General features: G+C 36.3%; 1 protein-coding gene across 4 annotated transcripts in view; it reads right to left on the reverse strand.

Annotated features, from left to right (window-relative positions):
• The window catches only part of frmd4ba (FERM domain containing 4Ba), a 50,515-nt gene that overhangs the window by 18,367 nt on the left and 12,239 nt on the right, over positions 1-19,909 (reverse strand). Inside the window, exons 1-9 of one of the 4 annotated variants that reach the window (XM_039689236.2) lie at positions 18,286-18,513; positions 11,143-11,208; positions 10,969-11,063; positions 10,393-10,485; positions 10,047-10,131; positions 7,185-7,241; positions 6,720-6,742; positions 1,296-1,379; positions 319-384 (exon numbers count right to left, since the gene is read on the reverse strand). In XM_039689236.2, the coding sequence (XP_039545170.2) occupies positions 319-384; positions 1,296-1,379; positions 6,720-6,742; positions 7,185-7,241; positions 10,047-10,131; positions 10,393-10,485; positions 10,969-11,063; positions 11,143-11,208; positions 18,286-18,447 (731 nt within the window). In that variant the 5' untranslated portion in view covers positions 18,448-18,513. Of the gene's footprint in view, positions 1-318; positions 385-1,295; positions 1,380-6,719; positions 6,743-7,184; positions 7,242-7,345; positions 7,480-10,046; positions 10,132-10,392; positions 10,486-10,968; positions 11,064-11,142; positions 11,209-18,285; positions 18,514-19,909 lie in introns of those variants that run through there. The other 3 variants (XM_039689237.2, XM_089134361.1, XM_089134362.1) reach the window with 3 other exon arrangements.

The raw sequence follows: 19,909 nt of genomic DNA on the forward strand, positions 1-19,909 counted from the left end.
TACAAACTCCTAGTGCTTTCACAGTGAGGGAAAATGTCAATATATCAATGCCGGAGCACAAATCAAGCTGACAGAAATGACCTTGTCTCATCCCAATGAGCTAAAAATAAAGTGGGACAGTGTGATTAGGCCGGTTGAACTTGAAAGCGGTCACTTTCAGTAATGTGGTCTAATTAATTACGCAGTTTCGCTCTTCCACAAACAACCGTGCAGTAGTTATCAGAGGTTGGGCAACAAGCTCAGTCTCGCAGTTCCTGTATCTACTGTACATTCCTTGAGATCCTTTATGTCATGCATATAAATTATTATTGTACTTACCGTACGATAGCCTGTCCACGACTGAGTCCTTTCAGCTTCTTATAATGCTCGATTACTTTATCTTCACTAGAGGGCAAAAGAGAGAAACGTTACCATCCGCACTACTGCCACCAAATAATAATTGAGCATAAGACCAATATGTGAATGTGCCATTTAAATGACGAGGCTAGTCAGAATATTAACTAGTCAGATATTACACCAGGTGAACCCATGTGAGAAATGCCATCTGGCTGTCTGTCCTATGAATCACACTCACACACTGTTTGTGGCAAATTATTCTAATAACCACTTCGGTTCCTCAACACACACACACACACACACACACACAGTAAGTATTCATGTCCACTATTAATAAGAAACAGCAAAAAGGAAATTAATCTGACAGATGAACATTACAGTAAACTTGTACACTAATAAAATTACAACATATAGACCATTTTTATATATAAACGACGAACACAGCTGCTTATGTACTTACTCACACAGCTGCCTCTTTAACACTTGAACTAACGCACAGCTGTTTCCCACTCACACACTTCAATAATTGCGGTCAGTTAACTGGTTTACTGTCTTACTGCTCCACTCTTACACTCAATACCCATTGATTAAAGCTGCCACATCAATCCTTTTAAGGTGGTAGACTTCAACATCTAGACGTCTAGGGTTATAGTAGCCAGAGGGCAGGGATCATTAACAAGAAAGTTAATTAGCAAGGTTTGTTTGAAATAAACAGGCTGCAGCTTGCACACTACACCCTGGCAACACTAAAGTTTTTGAGCTTCAAGACCCATAACACATATATTCACACTTATGGAATACATTGATTTTTGACACTGTCTCCATCATGATCATATTTTTCAGAACATTATTCAATCAAGTCTTGCCTACATAATTTCCTTCTGAATATTGCGTTTCACTCTGAAAAATGTCATATTACAGAAGTTACCTGCCTTAAAGAAACAAAAATGCAGTCTTACCAGAATGCTAATGATGGGTGCTCCTTTAAAACCGCAGTGGGGAAAGCTGGAAGCTTTTTTAAGTCTGATCTTGTGCTTTCATCACTAACAGATTAAAATAAAATAAAAAACATCACAAACTGTGTTAAAAAAATTAAACACTTCCTAGGTAAATTTACACAAAATACATAAAACACAAAATATGGTATAATACAGTACAGTATTTTGTTGCATAGATTTCAAACAAGAGGTTTTTTTAAAGACGTGCATCATCAAATTCCCTTTTTAGGCATCAAAAGCAATGTATGAAGTGTTTGTTAAAATTCATTAAAAAAAAAAAAAATACTGATAATTAAATTTTTTTTGAACATGTTTTCCAAAACACACCCTTAAACAATTCATTACTAACAGTCTGAAACTGTCAATACATCAGGAAAGCTAATACATTTTCTTATTTTAAAAATTGATTATTAACAGTCGAGTGCAGTTACTTGAAACATTTAAATATTACATATTTTTATATAATTTTGACTGATGTCTCTCATTACTTTTTGCAATTTACAACCTCCTATTTTCATACATTTCAATAGGTTTTCATTTCATTAGATTTTATTGAAACTTTGACATTTTCAAACTGATGTGGCAAACCAGAAAGAATATAAATGTATAGATTCTGCAAATGTTTGCTTGATGACAGATTGACTGATGTTTGCATATTTTTCTTTCAGATCTTCTTGATGTTTGAGGAGCACACCATTTTTTATCTTTCATCCTTAAGCTGGAATTCCTTTTCAGATAGATGGGCTTCCTATTGCAAACAGCTCACAACTCTTACACTTTAAAGCAATAAGCGTTTAAATTACAAATCATCTTAAGACCTGCATTTTTTCTATTCTGCATCTTGGCTTAGCTTGACTTTTTATAGTCACTCAGAGCAGATATTTAAAGATTAGATGTAAATGTAAAACAGATTTCCCTGAATTTACACTGAAGTTAGTGATAGTGATGATGCAGTACTTGAGCTAATAGCATCTTATCTCAGTGGAGAGAGTGTACAATACTTCAATGTCAAAGTCTCTTACCTGAATATATAGTTATACCATTTCAATTACAAAGTAATAGTTCTGTCGTAAACTTCATGCTCATGTTGTTCCAACTTCCAAAGCCGTATGACTTACTTTCTTCTCTGAAACAAAGAGCATGTAATTGCATGGCATCTAGTGCTGAATCGAAGAAAGTAAGTCACACAGGTTTGAAATTGCATGGGGGTGAGTACAAAATGACAGAATTTCTATTTAATTTTTGGAATAACTATCCCTTTAAGGGCTTAGAAAGCTTCATATTTAACTACCGTACAACAAAAGCTACACAAAAAGTGTAACCATTGTAATGTAAGGAAAGACACACAACACCCGAATTCATAAAACATGACAGCAGTGTTATAGAAAACCCTCATGTCATAGGTTTCCAGATATCTGACTGGTCAAGCAAACTTTGATCTGATCTTTTCCAAATCCAAGTTGAGAGTGAAGTGGGCGATATTGTTTTTACAGGAAGCAATTCCCAGAAAACAAAGGGGGAAAAAACAGATCTAAATGTGCAGAACACTTTAAAACCACAACAACTGAGTCAGAATACTTTGAAAATTAATTGAAGACAAAAGGGAAACCGGTTACAGAATTGATAAGATAAAACCTCTCTAGCCCCGCTTATCAGGCCATTAATACCTTGCTCGGCTAAGCACCACTATATTCCCTGGCGCTCTTCCCTTTCCAAGCCAGTTGGTTCTGCAGCTCAGCGATTTATGATAAGTTTGAAGGTATAAATCTTGCAGGCTGGGTTGATGATGTGGTAAAATACAGTAAGCTGGTTCCCTGAGACTGCAATGCCTTGTCAGCAATCTGGAATTCATTATGCTGTCTGTACTATCAAAGCGTTGGCAAGGAAGGGCGGGCACATGCTTAACCCAGCACAAGCAGCACATGGAGGAGTTAGAGCCATGTGTCAGCTTTTTCAGGAATACACACAGAGTGCATGAGTGCCCGCTCCCTTAATCAGAGACGTTGGTTCCGGAAGTATTTTTTACATTTGTTTTTTCTATAGGGATTTTTGAAAGTTTTCTTTTTAAAGCCATGATTGAAGCAAACCAGCTCAGAGGTAAATCACAAAATTACAAACCCCAAAGCTCAAAATATCAGAAAACTTGACAAGACGACAAAGGTAGAAAAATGGTCGCGTCACGAGGACATTACGTAGACAGTTGAAGGGCTTTATACTTTGGGCTTTCGTGAAGGGAAGAACTACTTTCCCTCACTCCTGAAGCATTGCTAATTACAATCAAATTAAAAAATATCGGGAAATATTTAAATTTGTTGATTATATCTAGAGAAACATTATATTTTAAATGTATTTTTAATATATATCGCTTCAATAAACGCATGTAACATTGATTAACAACTTCTGAGTAGATTTATTTTTTTAAGGCTTATAAAAGTTATTGTTAAAAACTAATTTCCTTATGGAGAAAATGAATGGAATTTTTACTTCCAGAACCCTTACAGGTCTTGATGTCAACGTCCTTGAAAGTATGTAATTTCTGCTTAGAATTTCAACAGGATCAAGCATTTTCATAACAGTATTTCAAAATGTAAAAGTGATTCATATTTATTTTTAAAAGTGACACCATTTCTTAAACTTTCCATATTCTCTTTAAATAACTAGGAAATATTAGGAGGGGATTGTATAGGAAGAACCCCTGAGTTGTTGCCCCTGATAAAAAAACTGCAGACAGATGACATCAGCATCCTGCATGACGCCCTATGTCTGCCAACGGGAGATGTCTCCACTCCCTTTCCACTAACATCTATGCAGTCTTAACCGAGGAGTGGTAGGTTTATATGAAGAGACGTGGGGGTCTTCTAGCTTCCTACATAAACTTAAAGCCCTGGGCCTCCCAATGCAACTGCTCTGGCTTTATGAAATCTGGGAGCTTCATCCACCTGAAATATTAGAAATTAGAGGAAGAGAAGGTCTTAAGGGTTTGCTTATGTTAAGCCTACTTCTACCATAAAAGGATGCTGTCAGTAATGATTCACTGCTACCAGAACTGCTTAATTATGTGCCAGCAAATAAATAGTGAAGGACATACAGATGACATACATGTCTGTATCAGACATAATGTTCTAACATGACCCACCTAGGCTATATCTTTAACCAAAATTGGGAATAGATTACCATCTTAAATGTTTGGGGTCTGTAAACATTTTTTTTTTGAAAAAGGTTTTTTGAAAAAAGTGTATTATACTCACCAAGGCTGCATTTATTTGATCAAAAATACAGTAAAACAGGAATAGTGTGATTATTACAATTAGGGATGCACCGAATGTTCGGCAACGGAAATTATTCGGCCAAAAAAAAAAAAAAAAAAAAAAACACTTTCGTTGTTCGGCCGAATAAGTAAAAAATAAAAAACAAATACATTTTTTCGAACAATGACGTTTTTATTTCAGTGCATCCCTAATTACAATGTAAAATAACCACTTTCTATTGAATATATTTTAAAATTTAATTTATGCCTTTGATGCAAAGCTGAATTTTCAGCAGCCATTACTCCAGTCTTGTGTCACATGATCCTTCAACGCTCAAGAAACATTTCTTATGGACAATGTAGTTAATGCTAAATATTTTTGTCAAAACCATCCTTTTTTCAGGATTCTTTGATGAATAGAAAGTATAAAAGAACAGAATTTATTTGAAATAGAAATCCTTTGTAAGTAACCTTGCTGAATAAAATTAAATTCAAAAAGTATAATATGCCACCTGCGACCTCCCATTTTCCCATGTCCCCTTCCTGTCCAAGCCATTTAACAAGGCATTTAACAAGTTACCCACTGCTAAACAAAAGCAGTCGTTGTTGCAAGGTAAACATTTTCAGAGTAAAAGAGGCTGTTTGCACACCTCTGTTCTCACTCTACTCAACAGTGGACAAGCTCTGTTTCCCAACAATGAACTGCAAGGCTACCGAGAAAGAATGGTCAACACGTTCAAACCTTGCTGACCAATTCATCCTTTTCATTTGTTAGGGTTTCGTTAATATATTGCTTTATCCCAATGCATCCCATTCACTGCCACAAGCACATGTTAACAGAGAGGATGAAGAATTCCATTACTCACAACAACTAATCACTTGGAGTAAACCTCCTGAAAATTTATGAACGGAGAACTACGTAATATGCCAACTGGCACGATGACTGTAAAAATGTGCTTGTAAAGTGGCCAACATTTATATACAACAAAAAGCTCTGAATTGAATTATGCTGTCGTACATGAAATGCAACTGTCAAGGGTCCTTTTTTAAGGTTTGAGTGCAGAAATATCTAAGCCATGGACTTATAGATCACATTTATTGACTGCCAGTTCAACTCACTCATTAAATGTTTCATTTGGAAATGATCAACTAGTAGGGCTGAATGCACAGCATTGAGGCACACAAGCAGAACAGTAACTCATAAATGCTTACTTTTAGATGGATCTAACTTGCAAAAACAATTCCACCACCAAGTCGGATGGACACTAATTTTAGCAATAAAAATAAAAATAGAACATTACTTTTTTTGCAGTTATTTTGTAAGGTATGATGGAATTTATAATCAATTGAACACAAGTGCAAAAACTGTGAATGTGGCATTTTTTTTTTTCATTTCAAGTTTGGTCTGGAAAGGAACTGACTTTTAATTGAGTTTTGAATGTTATGTAATTTACAGCAGTAATAAAAGTTACATATCTGAAGAGGTTAGCTTTGTAAGCCCCTACGCCTGTTACTTGCTGTTGATTAATGGTCTCTATGGAATTTTATAAGGCTGAACTGTAAGAAGAGGAAGTTTAAACTATGGTGTCAGTAATACCAATTTCAAACATAGCCTTAATACTAACGTTCTGATCCCAACAAATACAAGACATATCAGTAATACAAAATAAAGTAGTGTGTACAGTGAGGCTAAAAGTATGTGTAAACTTCAGCCACACTCGTACGAGCGCCGAAAATTTCAACCCCACAAATGATCCTTAACCTCATCTCATCAACCTAAACTTTCAAATATTGCATTTTCTGTCAACCACCTGGTTCCAAGGTCATTTTAGTAGATTAAACTTTTCCTTAAGTTCACACAGGTGTCCTAGCAGGTGCCTGTTTCATTTAGTTGAAAAAAGTGTTACTTTTACTAGGTAATATGTAAACTTGATACATAAAGGTTGTCTTCATTTATGAACAATATCTATTAATTATTCAAAGTCAAACAAATAAAAAACTTTTTAAACTATAGATAGGTAACGTTAGATGTCTATCTATCAATTAGAATATAAAGTCTGTATTAGAGGATATATCTGGGACTGTAAGGTTCGGTTACCCCTGATCTAATGTCTTCCCAGATCTAAGTTTTCTCTTACCTTGTGAAGTCTCCGTTTGCCTCCTAAAGAAAGAGACAAAAGTGCTTGTTGATGAATCATTTCAGACTGACCCTTTATAACGTTACATGCTTGAGTCTTGAGTCAATGCGGTAAGAAGCTTAACGTTAACTCCAGAGTGGGTTTGCTACACACCACAAGTCTCTAAACTTTGTATTAGACATTTGACAAATAATGAAATGTTAATATTTTCAACATTTTCGTAAGCATTTCACAGCACAAATAACGTTACAAACATGCAACGAAATAACGTCGTTTGATAATAAATTACAGTTTAGCGAAAAGATAAATGCAAATTCTGGCGTAAAAAAACATTAGAACCCATGTCATTGTAACTGGTTTATTTTCAAAGCAGCTTAAATCAGTTCAGGAGATACAAATTGCGTGTGAAAATTACTGGCAGCGAGTCTGTCAAAACTAACCCAGAGAACTAAAATTCTCACTCACCTGAACAGTGTATGCAGCTAACTTAAAAACGATATCACTCTCCACTTCAATGTTTTCCTGTAAGTATTTAAAAGGAAGGAGTACAAAATTATTAAATCGCTTTACACGTTAAGCTTTCGGCAGACACACCGAATCTAACTATTTGTCCCACCACCACCAACCGTTTCCAGTTCCACCACACACACAGGTTCCACAGTGGACGATACCATCTTTGTAAACAGACACGGGGTGTTTGTATAAAAGTAATCACTTTATCTACCTTAAACGCACTGTATCAATACACAAAAACTATATCAATACGTTAACAGATGAATTTAGTATTTTAAAAACATAAAAGACACGAAAATATTGAATACGACTCCAGTACATAACTTGGACCACCCCAGGATGACATGGTACAGACTGGGAGCAGGTTCAGCGCTCGTGTTTCAACCTCAACGTGCATCAAAATAACTTACTCTGGTGTCTCGCGAACGCTAATAATTATTAAAAACTATATGGTTAAAAAAAGTTTTCACCACACGATCGCGCAGGGGTCCTTTTAAATAGAAGTCTAAAGGAGTTTGTGGCTGTAGTTACAGTTACAGGAGTAGATTAATCAGTCAACATGGGGTCGCTGTACAGCACCGAGAAAAATCCCTCAATCACGCCACAGCGCCCCTCACACCATCTACACCACAAAGAACGGATTAACAGCATGCAATATTGCAAATATTTACTTATCTTTAGGGATGTCAATCGATTAAAAACAACTAAATTCTGCAATTATGATTAATCTCACCTAACATTACAATTTGTATACATATTTTAAATATATTTTTAATATTGTAATACACTACACATTTAATTTGTTTGATGGCATCTTTTTACTAAGTAGCTACTAATGTATCATCAATATTGTAACTGATGTCTCCATTTAAAAAAAACTCAATTTCTGGGGATTAAATGTGTAAGTACATCCATTCAACATTAACTGAAATCTATGATTTTTAACATTCAATAAGCTTTAAAACATACAACAGTTTTAATTTAGGGGAATTTAAAACAATTTTCACACAAACCCATTTTATTAAATGCCACATTTAGTTTGTGCCTAAATGCCACTCAGTGTGCTGCATGAGCGGGGGAGTGGCCACTCAGTAATTTACAGATGGAGACAAGAACGTTCAAACTGTCCTATTGTCCAAAGTGTATTATTTGACAAAGATTGTTTTAGTAAGTCAGTAGCCTATGTATTTGAATAATGTTTAAATGGTGTAATATTTGTGAATTTGATTATGTAGCCTAATTATCCATTTTCATGCGAGTGTCGTCAAGATTACTCTTTGGTGCTGTGCACTTGCGCGAGACCAACCAATCTCACGACCAAATCGTACGAATTTGACGAATGATTAAAAAGTGGCTAATTCGTAACAATTCATACGACCTCACTCGATTTCCTCACTATTCGATTTTGATAAATCGTACATATTTTACGAATTGCCCAATTCGTATGAATTCGTACGAATGACCTACCCTTTACCCCGTCCCTAAACCTACCCATCACGTGGGTTTAGACAAATTCGTCGAATTCGTACGAATTGGTGCTGTGCACTTGCGCGAGACCAACCGATCTCACGACCAAATCGTACGAATTCGACGAATGATTAAAAAGTGGCTAATTCGTAACAATTCATACGACCTCACTCATACGAATTAGTACGATTTTGCTAAATCGTACATATTTTACGAATTGCCCAATTCGTATGAATTCGTACGAATGACCTACCCCTTACCCCGTCCCTAAACCTACCCATCACGTGGGTTTAGACAAATTCGTCGAATTCGTACGAATTGGTGCTGTGCACTTGCGCGAGACCAACCGATCTCACGACCAAATCGTACGAATTTGACGAATGATTAAAAAGTGGCTAATTCGTAACAATTCATACGACCTCACTCATACGAATTAGTACGATTTTGATAAATCGTACATATTTTACGAATTGCCCAATTCGTATGAATTCGTACGAATGACCTACCCCTTACCCCGTCCCTAAACCTACCCATCACGTGGGTTTAGACAAATTCGTCGAATTCGTACGAATTGGTGCTGTGCACTTGCGCGAGACCAACCGATCTCACGACCAAATCGTACGAATTCGACGAATGATTAAAAAGTGGCTAATTCGTAACAATTCATACGACCTCACTCATACGAATTAGTACGATTTTGCTAAATCGTACATATTTTACGAATTGCCCAATTCGTATGAATTCATACGAATGACCTACCCCTTACCCCGTCCCTAAACCTACCCATCACGTGGGTTTAGACAAATTCGTCGAATTCGTACGAATTGGTCGTGAGATAGCGTGCGAGACTCCATCCACACTCTGTTCTGATTGGCTGTCGATTTTGATTGATTTTTATGCATCTCGCAGTCGCGTCGCATGGTGATAGATAGTAAAATGCGTATTATGATTATTTTGGAATTAGCCTATGTGAACTGTAATGGTTTCTATGTAGACAAAAATGAAGTCTGTCAGAACAAGCTAAATTCATACTACCTTCTTTCTTTATCAAATGTGTTATGTTGAGTTAGATTTGGTGGTTCAATAATGGCCTTTACAGTTGAAAGAGGCTACAGAGGAACCAGCCAACCCAGCAGCATCCTGCTGTGTGAGGGCTGTCATCTGTAAATGCCCGTAATCAAAAAGAACTTAATGGAGGCCACCTGCCAAGCTCTTTTAAAGCCTCACAAAAGAAAGAAAAAAAATCAAAGGGAAAAATCATCCACAGACTAAATAACAGTATTGCAATCTTTAATAGATTTTGGATGTTTTGATCTGTGACATGATTTTAATACTTGGATCACTTACATTGTAGACAGATATCTTAGCATTCCGGAAAAACAGTTCGACAGTGGTAGCATCTTTCAAACATGCAACACTCTCGATGTAAAACCTACAGAAAACAGCGACAATCAATGAGGAACATAAACGAACTCCTATGATAAACAATGATGCAATACTAACAATCATTGCATATAAAGAGAATAAAATATAAAGTGATTAGTTATGAATGAGACATTATTGTCTATATAAATGCCATATCTTGTATGTCTGTCTTGCATTTGTATGTTGAAGTTGCACCAGTACATGCTGTACTGGTGGCGCCCCCTATTGGTTAGCAATTGGACATGCAAATGAGTGAATCTGAACTAACCTGACTTGGAATTTGAGCTCAAGTGGTTCAGTCTTTTTGGAAAAGTCATGGTCCAGCACCCTGCGATCCAGTTGAAGCCAGTTTTTTTGACCCCTGATAAAATGGCAAAAAGTCTAATTCAACACTTGGGCTAAATGACATAAGAAACATGATGTCTTTGAAAGACTATTTATGGTTGAACATAATTAAACCTCACATGTTTTGTGTATGATCCTATATGTGCTTTGTTCGACTGAATGAATGATCAAAGGCAAGTAAGTATTTAAAAAAACAATAATAATAGTAGGTACAGTAGGTTCCTTGTAAAAGTGGAATACCTCTGAATCCCCACCTAAGCCTATTGTTCGAAAGCTTTTAAGTTGAAAGACTTATAGCAATTAGAAGTTCAGTTATTATTTGAGGATATTTGGTTAACTCTACTTCAATGTGTGTAATGAACAGGAATTACATGCTAGTTTAATATTGTAATTAAAGATCTACTGGAGGAGTCTTTATTGTATAGTTGTAAAGTATGCTAATAATAAATAATAAATACATCTTTCTATACAATGACAACAAATCACTTCACTAACTTACCTGTCATCAGTGAAGGAGATTCCAAAATATTCTTTCTCTTTTAGGTTGAAATGTGATGAAACCAGATCCAGGAGATCTCGGGACAACAGTTTTGGCTATATTAGGGAAACAGGTGTTACTGTTAATAACGTGTCTGTTTTTTATCTATGAGATAGTGTGGTGAGTTAGTTTTACCTGAACAAGTAGTTCCAGCTGCCTGTCATCTAGCAGAAGCACCTGACACAGCCGGCCCTCCGTCATCTGGCAAAGTCAAACACACATCCAGTTCATCTTATTATAGTCAATATTTGTATATTATTAATTCACATAAATATGGTGGTCATGTAAAATACTGTGCACTTCAGTTCATAGTTTGAATACGGAAAAAGAAATAAATACTTTCAGCAAGGATGCATTAAATTGAAGACATTTATTATATTACCATAATGTTTACATATATTTCCATTTCAAATAAAGGCTGTTCCTTTGAACTCAAATAAAAAATATTAATAAGCACAAATATTTTCAACATTTTCAATATGTGATGCTAAAGACTGGATTAATGGCTGTTGAAAATCAAACTTTGCTATCACAGTCACAGGAATGAATTATATTTTAAAATATATTAAAATAGAAAAGTTATTTCACGCTGTAATAATATTTCACAATATTACAGTTTTTAGTGTTGTTTTTTTAATCAAATAAATGCAGCCTTGGTGACCATAAGAAACTTCTTGTGTGTGTGTGTCAGTGCATGTACTGTATATGAAGAGTTCAGATGCAAAAGCCTCTAAATGCCATTTTAAATTTTCTTCTTTAATGATGATTTTTATCAAACTTGTGTATTTAAGTTCAGTGATTTCACTTAAATGGCAACGATAATTACCTATTAATTGTTATTTAAGTGAAATTACTGAACTTAAATATACAAGTTTGATCAAAATCATCATTAAAGAAGAAAATTTCAAATGGCATTTAGAGGCTTTTGCATCTGAACTCTTCATATATTGAACACACTCTTCCATGACCTCCAATACAGATTTAGACCCAATCATAACCTACTGCTATAATTATAAACACTAATCTAATGATGTGAGGAGAGTGTGTCCTCTGATAATGGGTTGATAAATTGGATTGTTTTCCCATTGGGAAGATTGATCTCTGTGTACAGTCAGCTGGATTTAGATGTTATCTTGGCAGCCTCTTGGCAGGGTCATGTTAGTATTTATTATTCAACAACATCAGAGAAAGCTGTGAAATTATGAACAAAATTATTATTTTATTACAGAATCTTTATTCTGAATATCCTACACCTATCCTTTAACTTAAGTACTAATTATGTATGCATCTTAGAGAGTAGCATTTGATTTAGAATGGGAGAGTAGAGAGAGAGAGAGAGAAAGAGAGAGAGAGAGAGAGAGAGAGAGAGAGAGAGAGATCGAAAGGGCTTATCCTTTCAATAAATTCAAATGCTGCTTTTCGGACGGAGGATGTATTCCAATATAGGACGGTATCAAGGCATGTCCAAATCCAATATTAGCTTAATTTCCCTTTGTGCTTCTCGACACTCAAACTGATGCTTCCTCATTTCCTCGCTCCTCCGTCCTCCATCTCGTGACCCGTAAACTGATCAAACTCAGCCATCTTAAAGGGCATCTCCAACCTCTAATAGCACTGTGAGGAACGAGGAGTGAGGAAGCATCCTGAGGAGTCATGATCTGGGATAGACAGGTGTATCCTTTACTTCTAAAGGCTGTTATCTTGGCAAATAACAACTCTGAGTTGTCTTCTATAATGCCTGATGAGTTTGGAGAACACCTGACAAGAGATCAGAGACCATTCCTCCACACAGAATCTCTCCAGATCCTTCAGATTCACAAGTTAGTGTTTCTTTTCAGTTCAGCCCACTCATTTTCTACGGATCAGTTTACGGGACTGGGACGGTCATGGCAGAAGCTTCATTTTGTGCTCAGTTACCAATTTTTGTATTGATTTTGATGTTTGTTTTGGACTGTAGTCCTGATGGAAGATTCAACTATGGCTCATTATAAGAATTCAAGCAGAGGCAGTCAGGTTTTGATTTTGTATCTGTTGGTATTTGCTAGAATCCATAATACGATCTGAACAAGAAGTCCAGGACCTCCAGCAAAAAAAATAGGCCCACAACATTAAAGATCCAGTGGTATATTTAACCGTAGGCATGGGGAACTTTTTATCCCTGTTTGCACCAAACCAAACACAACTGCCAAAAAGTCATTTTTTTGTTTCATCTAACCAAAGCATCCATTCCCTTTTAGAGTTCCAGTCATGTCTGACAACTAAATATGCTGGAGTTTGTTTTTGGACGAGCGAGGAGAATTTTTCTTGAAACCCTCCCAAACGACGTGGTGATGTAGGGGTTGTTTGGTTTTTATAGGCTTTCTGACCCTAAGAATCAACTAATCTCTGCAATTCTCCATCTGTGATCCTTGGAGAGTCTTTGGCCACTCAATCTCTCCGCCTCACCGTCCATTAAGGCAATATAGACACACGTCTTCTTCCTGGCAGATTCGTAACATCTTAAGTTGATTGGAATTTCTTAATTATTGCCCTGATGGTCAAAATGGGGATCTTCAATTCTTTAGCTATTTTCTAACAGCCACATTCTATTTTGTGAGGCTTAACAATCTTGATGCACATCAGAACTATATTTTTTGGTTTTACTCATTGTGATGGATGATTAATGGAAATTGGCCTTTGTGTTTCCTCATATTTAAACTCCTGTCAAAAAAAGAAGTCAGCTAGACAATTTCACGTTCTTAGTCACCATGGTGTGCTAAACATACAAATATTCTAGGCGTACCGATAATTGTGGCCAACATGTTTTGGAGAAAAACATTTCTTTCATAATGTTCACATTTACCAGGGGTGTCATCAATTCTGACTACAACTCAATCTACCCTCTTATCTCTAATACTGCATTAAATCAATTCCAACACACACACAATTAACTTTACTATATTTCATGAATTAAAACAGTGATGAGACAGGAGCATACATGAATTATGCTTAATTAGTAAGAACCAACCAATCGAACTATCTCTCTTCACCAGATCCACCAGTGTCCATGTACTGATAACATTTGATTAATTAACCAGAATTCTCATGTGAATTAACCAAATTTCATATCTTATGATTGATATTGATAATATAATAATTATATAAGGAATATACTAGGAATTATATTTCTAGAAGAGAAGAAAAATCTTAAATGTAATTGTGACTAAACCAAGACTTATAATAAGTATTAAATAAGAGAGAAAAAAAGTAGTGTAGTAGTCGCTAAAAAACAAGGACTTGCATTTAAGAGTCTTAATGGGGAGAATTATTGGTGTTGTTAATTACACAGGCTCCATTGTCTAAGCTTGGATTAGTCACCATAGAAACACTTTAAAGGACTAGCCCAGCCTGATAAATGATTCAAGCTTTAATAAAAAATAAAAGATCACATTGAACATGCACGCAACAATAGATCTTTTAGATGTTGCATTCAACATTATTTGGAATTTATGCTTAAGCAATGTTTTGCTAAATGTTTATTTTAATATTTTGATTCAAACAATACAACCAGAGTCAAAATCGATTTCCATAAATTAGAAAAATCTGCTCCACCAGCAATGCAGGAAGCCTCATTGGCTTAGCGTTAAACTTTACCTTGCCAAAAACAATGCACTTGAATGTGCAATACACCAGACTCAGCATCAGCATTATTTAAGCTTAATGCGGCATCACTTCCCTGCCCCCATAATACTTTCTTGCCCCCCTTAAAACCCCTCCACTTATCCCTAAAAAAAACATCCACTTGTGTGTTTTCTGCTTGTCTGGTATAGATTTACTCATGCAGAAATCTCCCTTGTTTTGTGTGCTGTCAGACTATAAGGTCATCACTGTGCCAGGCACAGAGTGGCCGCTATATTAGTCTGTTAACTCATGTTGTGGATGAACACAGACAAAAGAGTTAGTATAAAGTTTGGGATCTGTAATGAATATTTAAACTTGCGGCTTTGTACTTCAGTACCTGAAAGAGAAGCATAATTGATTTGTATTTGTGAATGAACTAAGCCTATGTGCCTATGGGGGCAGGGAATGAGTGACCAATGATCATGCAAAAAAGAGGGTCATGTCATGTGACAATGCTCTTGACATAAGGGTCATTCACCCTGAATTATAATCTGAGTTCAAACAAAGCCCCATACTCCCTCTCCTAAAAACATACACATTATCTCCATTTAAAAAATACCACTTAAACTGTTAAACTATTAGCTACAAACCTAAAAAACTCAACCCCTGCCATGTTTGAGTGTGATTTTGTGAAGTCCAAACAATTCAATTTCAGGGAGTCACAAGAAAAACAAAAAGATTAAATGACTCAGACCTACCAGCTATTAAAAAAAAACTACGGCAAAGAACTTAGAAAGGGAAAAACATCTGGAGAGAAGATCTGTCTGGATCAGGGATGGGCAACTTCAGTCCTGGAGGGCCACTGTCCTGAAGTATTGGTCTGCCCGTCCCTAGACTGGATATATAAATATCACCCAACTGTGGAGTGACTCTCAATAAAGTTGCTTATAGCTATAAAATAAAATTTGGTTACATTTTTGTCCTTTTTTACTCAAATTCATCACATGGCTTCAGACTATTAAAAAAAACATTTGAATAGTATTGATGTTTGTTTTTGTGTTTATCCATGCACATCTTTTTAATTTATTATTATTATTTTATTTATAAATGCACGTGCCGTAATCTTTAATTAAAATAGCTTCCCCTTGCTCTTGTAGCGACATCTCTTCTATTCTCTGATGACGTGTTTACTGGCGTGAGGGCAGGACAACCTGTCATTCACATAAAAGTGACATTCACATTCACAGATCTTGAACAGCAAATCACAATGATTCAACGATCCAATCAATTGGTGATAGTCAAAATCCCGCCTCACATTTCTTCTTGTGCGAGAACTCGGATATAGGCATACATCACAATAGGCCTATGTCACACTTCCTGCTTCCGGAACGGCGGATTTAGATTATCAGCCCTAATGTCTCTAAACCACCACGAGCTATGAGGTTGCGAAACGAAGGTTTTTGCTCCTGTTGAAGCTATACGTTTCTATGAAATCAACTTTGTTTAAAGAAAAACATGTTTTAACCGCGATCTTATGAAAAAAAAACTACATTACCCACAATTCTAAGCATAGTAGCAACGTCTGCTGATTGGTCCAACTCACTGTTACCATAGAAACGTTTACCTTACTGGCGAACGGCTACCCGCGCCGACGGCTGTTGTTGTAGTGTACCGGGTTGATCTGCATCAAGACGTAGACAGCCATACCTCAGCTTTCACGTTTTCCCACTTTTCATTTAACATCCAATTCCGAACCACATCGTCATATGTGACGTTGCGGATAGATTTGGTCAAGCGGTATCTATCGGACTCCACCATTGTAAAAAGCTAACTGGAAGAGCCGTATCCCTACTAAAAGACGTACTTCCGGTCTTAAATTTCGTGATATAGGCCTATAGGGAAAACAAGACTGCCACAATTTCCGTTCCATGCCAAAGCCAAAGTTAAGTATGTAGCTAAAGCCACTGTGGAATATTATTATCACATCGTTTTTCAAACTTAATTAACTCAAGTTAATTGACAAATAGGGAGTAAAACTGATTATATGGGGATTTTTTGGTCAACAAATAGGTAAAAAGAGGAGAAATGTTCCTAGTCAAACAAATAAGTTCCACAAAAGTTCTGATTGGTCATTGCATTCATTTGCTCAACTGAGTATTCCGTGGTTTGTTACAATGCAAAAACAAAAATATGTTTTTTAAAAAACACATTTTAATGCAATGGGAGGACAAATATACAAATTGTGGCAATTGTGTAATTTTACTAAACCTACTTCTAAACTCCATAAACATTTCTTTAAAATATGTAGTAATAACGGGACACGTAACAGACAAGTGGAATCCCAATGTATCCATTGCAAAAATGTCAAAAGCATAGTTCAAATGAAAATGTGCTGCAGAATTTAAGCTAATTGCTGAGAATCTTATCCCGATCCACTCTGTGAAAGAGTGCATTTCTCATTCAAATGCACATCACCCAAAACACGGCATGTCACAATCTGTGACGAAGCAAGTGAGAGCCAATGAGCGTTTGATATCACTGCCGTAAAACGAGTTATAAAGCTTCTTTGGGCAAATGAAAGTGAATGGAGACATTGGGTTTATGCCCAAAAAACACAATTTGTTTTTTTACTAATATTCTGAGAGGAAAACAAGCATCTGTTCAGCTTGACTTCTGAAAAAAACACATCTGTCTTTGATATAGCAGGTATATTAGATGTCATGAATGACTGAATTCATGTTAAGGTTTAGGGAACAACATTCCTTAGACACAATGACATCAGACAGACCACAGCTCTGACAACAGTAAGAGAAGAAAAACATCCTTAGTCAATAGTGACACTTGCACGCATGGGCGCTAAGTGAATTGACCAGATGGTGCTTTCCAAACGTACAATTGACAAGTCCAAACGTACAATTGACATTTCTATTTTGACTTCAACCAACTCTCCGAAATATTTTTTTTTTTTAGTTGATTTACCCATGAATTACAATTCTGTCATCATAACACACCCTCATATTGTTCCAAACGTTCTTTCTTTCATGACGGACAAAAGGAGTTATTAAAAAAAAAAAAAATGTTTAAGCTGCAAACGTGATTTTTATTTAATAAATAATATCAGTTTGTTCCTCACATAAACTATAATTTGCCTTCATAAGCCTTAACATAGCGCATCATTAATATAAGCTATACTTTTATGATGCTTTTAATTGCTCTTTTTGTTATTAATGGTAGAGCACAAATGGTAAATTCAGATGATAATCAGCTAAATGTCTCCTTTACAGTTTCACAGAAGAAAGTTAGTCTTACAGCTTTGGAACAAAACAAGACTGAGTAAATGATGACAATTTTTTCTTAGTATTATTCTTAGTATAACCCATAATTTACATTTTAACTACTGTTCAAAAGTCTGCTTCAGAAAGATTTTTTAAATAAGTCTCTTGTGCTGCATTTGTTGGACCAAAAATACAGTAAAACAGCGAATTATTGTAATACTATGAAATATTACTGCAGTTTAAAGTTTCTATTTTTAATATATTCCTGTGACGCAAAGCTGAATACAGACAGACAGACAGACAGACAGAGAGACAGACAGACAGACAGACAGACAGACAGATAGATTAGAGACAAATATACTAAACCAAAGTACATCATCATCACTCTCATCTCATCTCATACCTGATAGACATCTCCCAGATGACAGCATGTCTGCAAGAACCTCCTACAGGGCACAAGCCCATCACTATAGCATCTCTTCAGCACCTGTTCAGCCAGAGTCCACACTAACTGACTTCCAGAGGCCAGCAGATCCTCAATGCCGCAAAATAAGCCCTGCGCCATCTCTGTTTGTTTGGCACACTGGGAAGCTGTGCTCCCTCAGAGGCTGATGTAACCTAACTGGAGCCTGGAAGAGCCAGGGTCGGAATGCCACTGGCTGGGTTTGAGGCTCTGTATATACTATACAGGCTTCTGTCCAAGACTTTCCCCCTTGGAGGAGAGCACAGAGAGAGGGCAGGCCACAAACAATCCACAGTCAGAGACAAGCCTACTGAGGCTTCATAACACACAGTGACTGAGACACATACATAGACGACATGCACAGTGCACACACTCATAAACAAAAGAATGCGACCACAAATCAGTGCAGACTCGTATACGCACACATATTTACGCAAATCGTTCACAATGGCCGCCCCGGCCGTGCCAGTCCCTTCTCGTAAACAAACGTTGTGGTTTTCTGTGCTTTTTACAAGCTTTTGTCTTTTTGTGATCAACATTTTACAGACACTTATGTAAGGCCAATCAAAAGACAATGTTTTGGTAGTCATAGCGATTAAAAGTAAAAACTCACAGCTTTCTATTTTTGGCTCCTTTCTGAGTAAGGGTTACGTTTAGCTGTTTCTGTATGTAGCCTATGCGAGTGAAAGTGTGTGTTAAGGGTGTAGTTTCCGCCAGACGCAACACTTCTCCACCCGACATATTCCATGAAGGAAAAACTTACAAAAACTACTCACTGATCCATCCACAATATAAGAGGATGATGTGTTATGACTAACGGCCAAAGCGGCAAATTATAGAGGAAATTCAAAGGTCTTCATGGACATGGAATAAAAGGTTTTCCACAGCATCACTTCCTGTTCCAATCTGTTAAGATCACATTCAAAGTGTCAGATATTTATGGAAGCCCGCTTCCACTTTTCTCTCAATTACGAGTTTATATCTGGCAAATTAGAGACATTGTAAGACATAAACTCGAAAAAAGTAAGAATTGTCAGATAAAAAGTTGCAATGACCATCTTTTTTTTTGACACAAGCTTCCATAAATTCGTTTTGTAGCAACCCAAAAGTATATTTTTCATTGTCTTCCAGCTGTTTGTGCATGAGTCTAGGGTCTTGCACTACACATATTGGTGTTGAGTTCATCTTTAAGAGTCATTCTGGCAGAAACTGGACAAATCCAAGAGGAACATGCACACACAGCTGTCATATCTGGCAGTAGTTTATAGAGATGTTTATATGTCACAACATGTTTGAAAGATTTAAATCTTCTAAAACATAAAGAATGCATTAACTAAAGGGATTTGATGCAAACAGGCTGTTAATAGTTAGTGAAAAATAGCTATATGACACTTGAACTGGATATAGCTTGCTAAAACTGCTCGTTTCAAGAGGTATACAATCTCAAAATGACGCAGACAAAGACCATAGAGAGAATGGAGAAACAAAACAAAAAAAAACCTAAACAGTTTAGTTAAGAGGTCCATTGTTAAAATCTACTAAGAAATATAGGCCAATCAATATA

This window comes from Pimephales promelas, chromosome 8 (genome assembly GCF_988280905.1).
Source record: "Pimephales promelas chromosome 8, fPimPro1.hap1.1, whole genome shotgun sequence".
NCBI classification, from domain to species: Eukaryota; Metazoa; Chordata; class Actinopteri; order Cypriniformes; family Leuciscidae; genus Pimephales; species Pimephales promelas.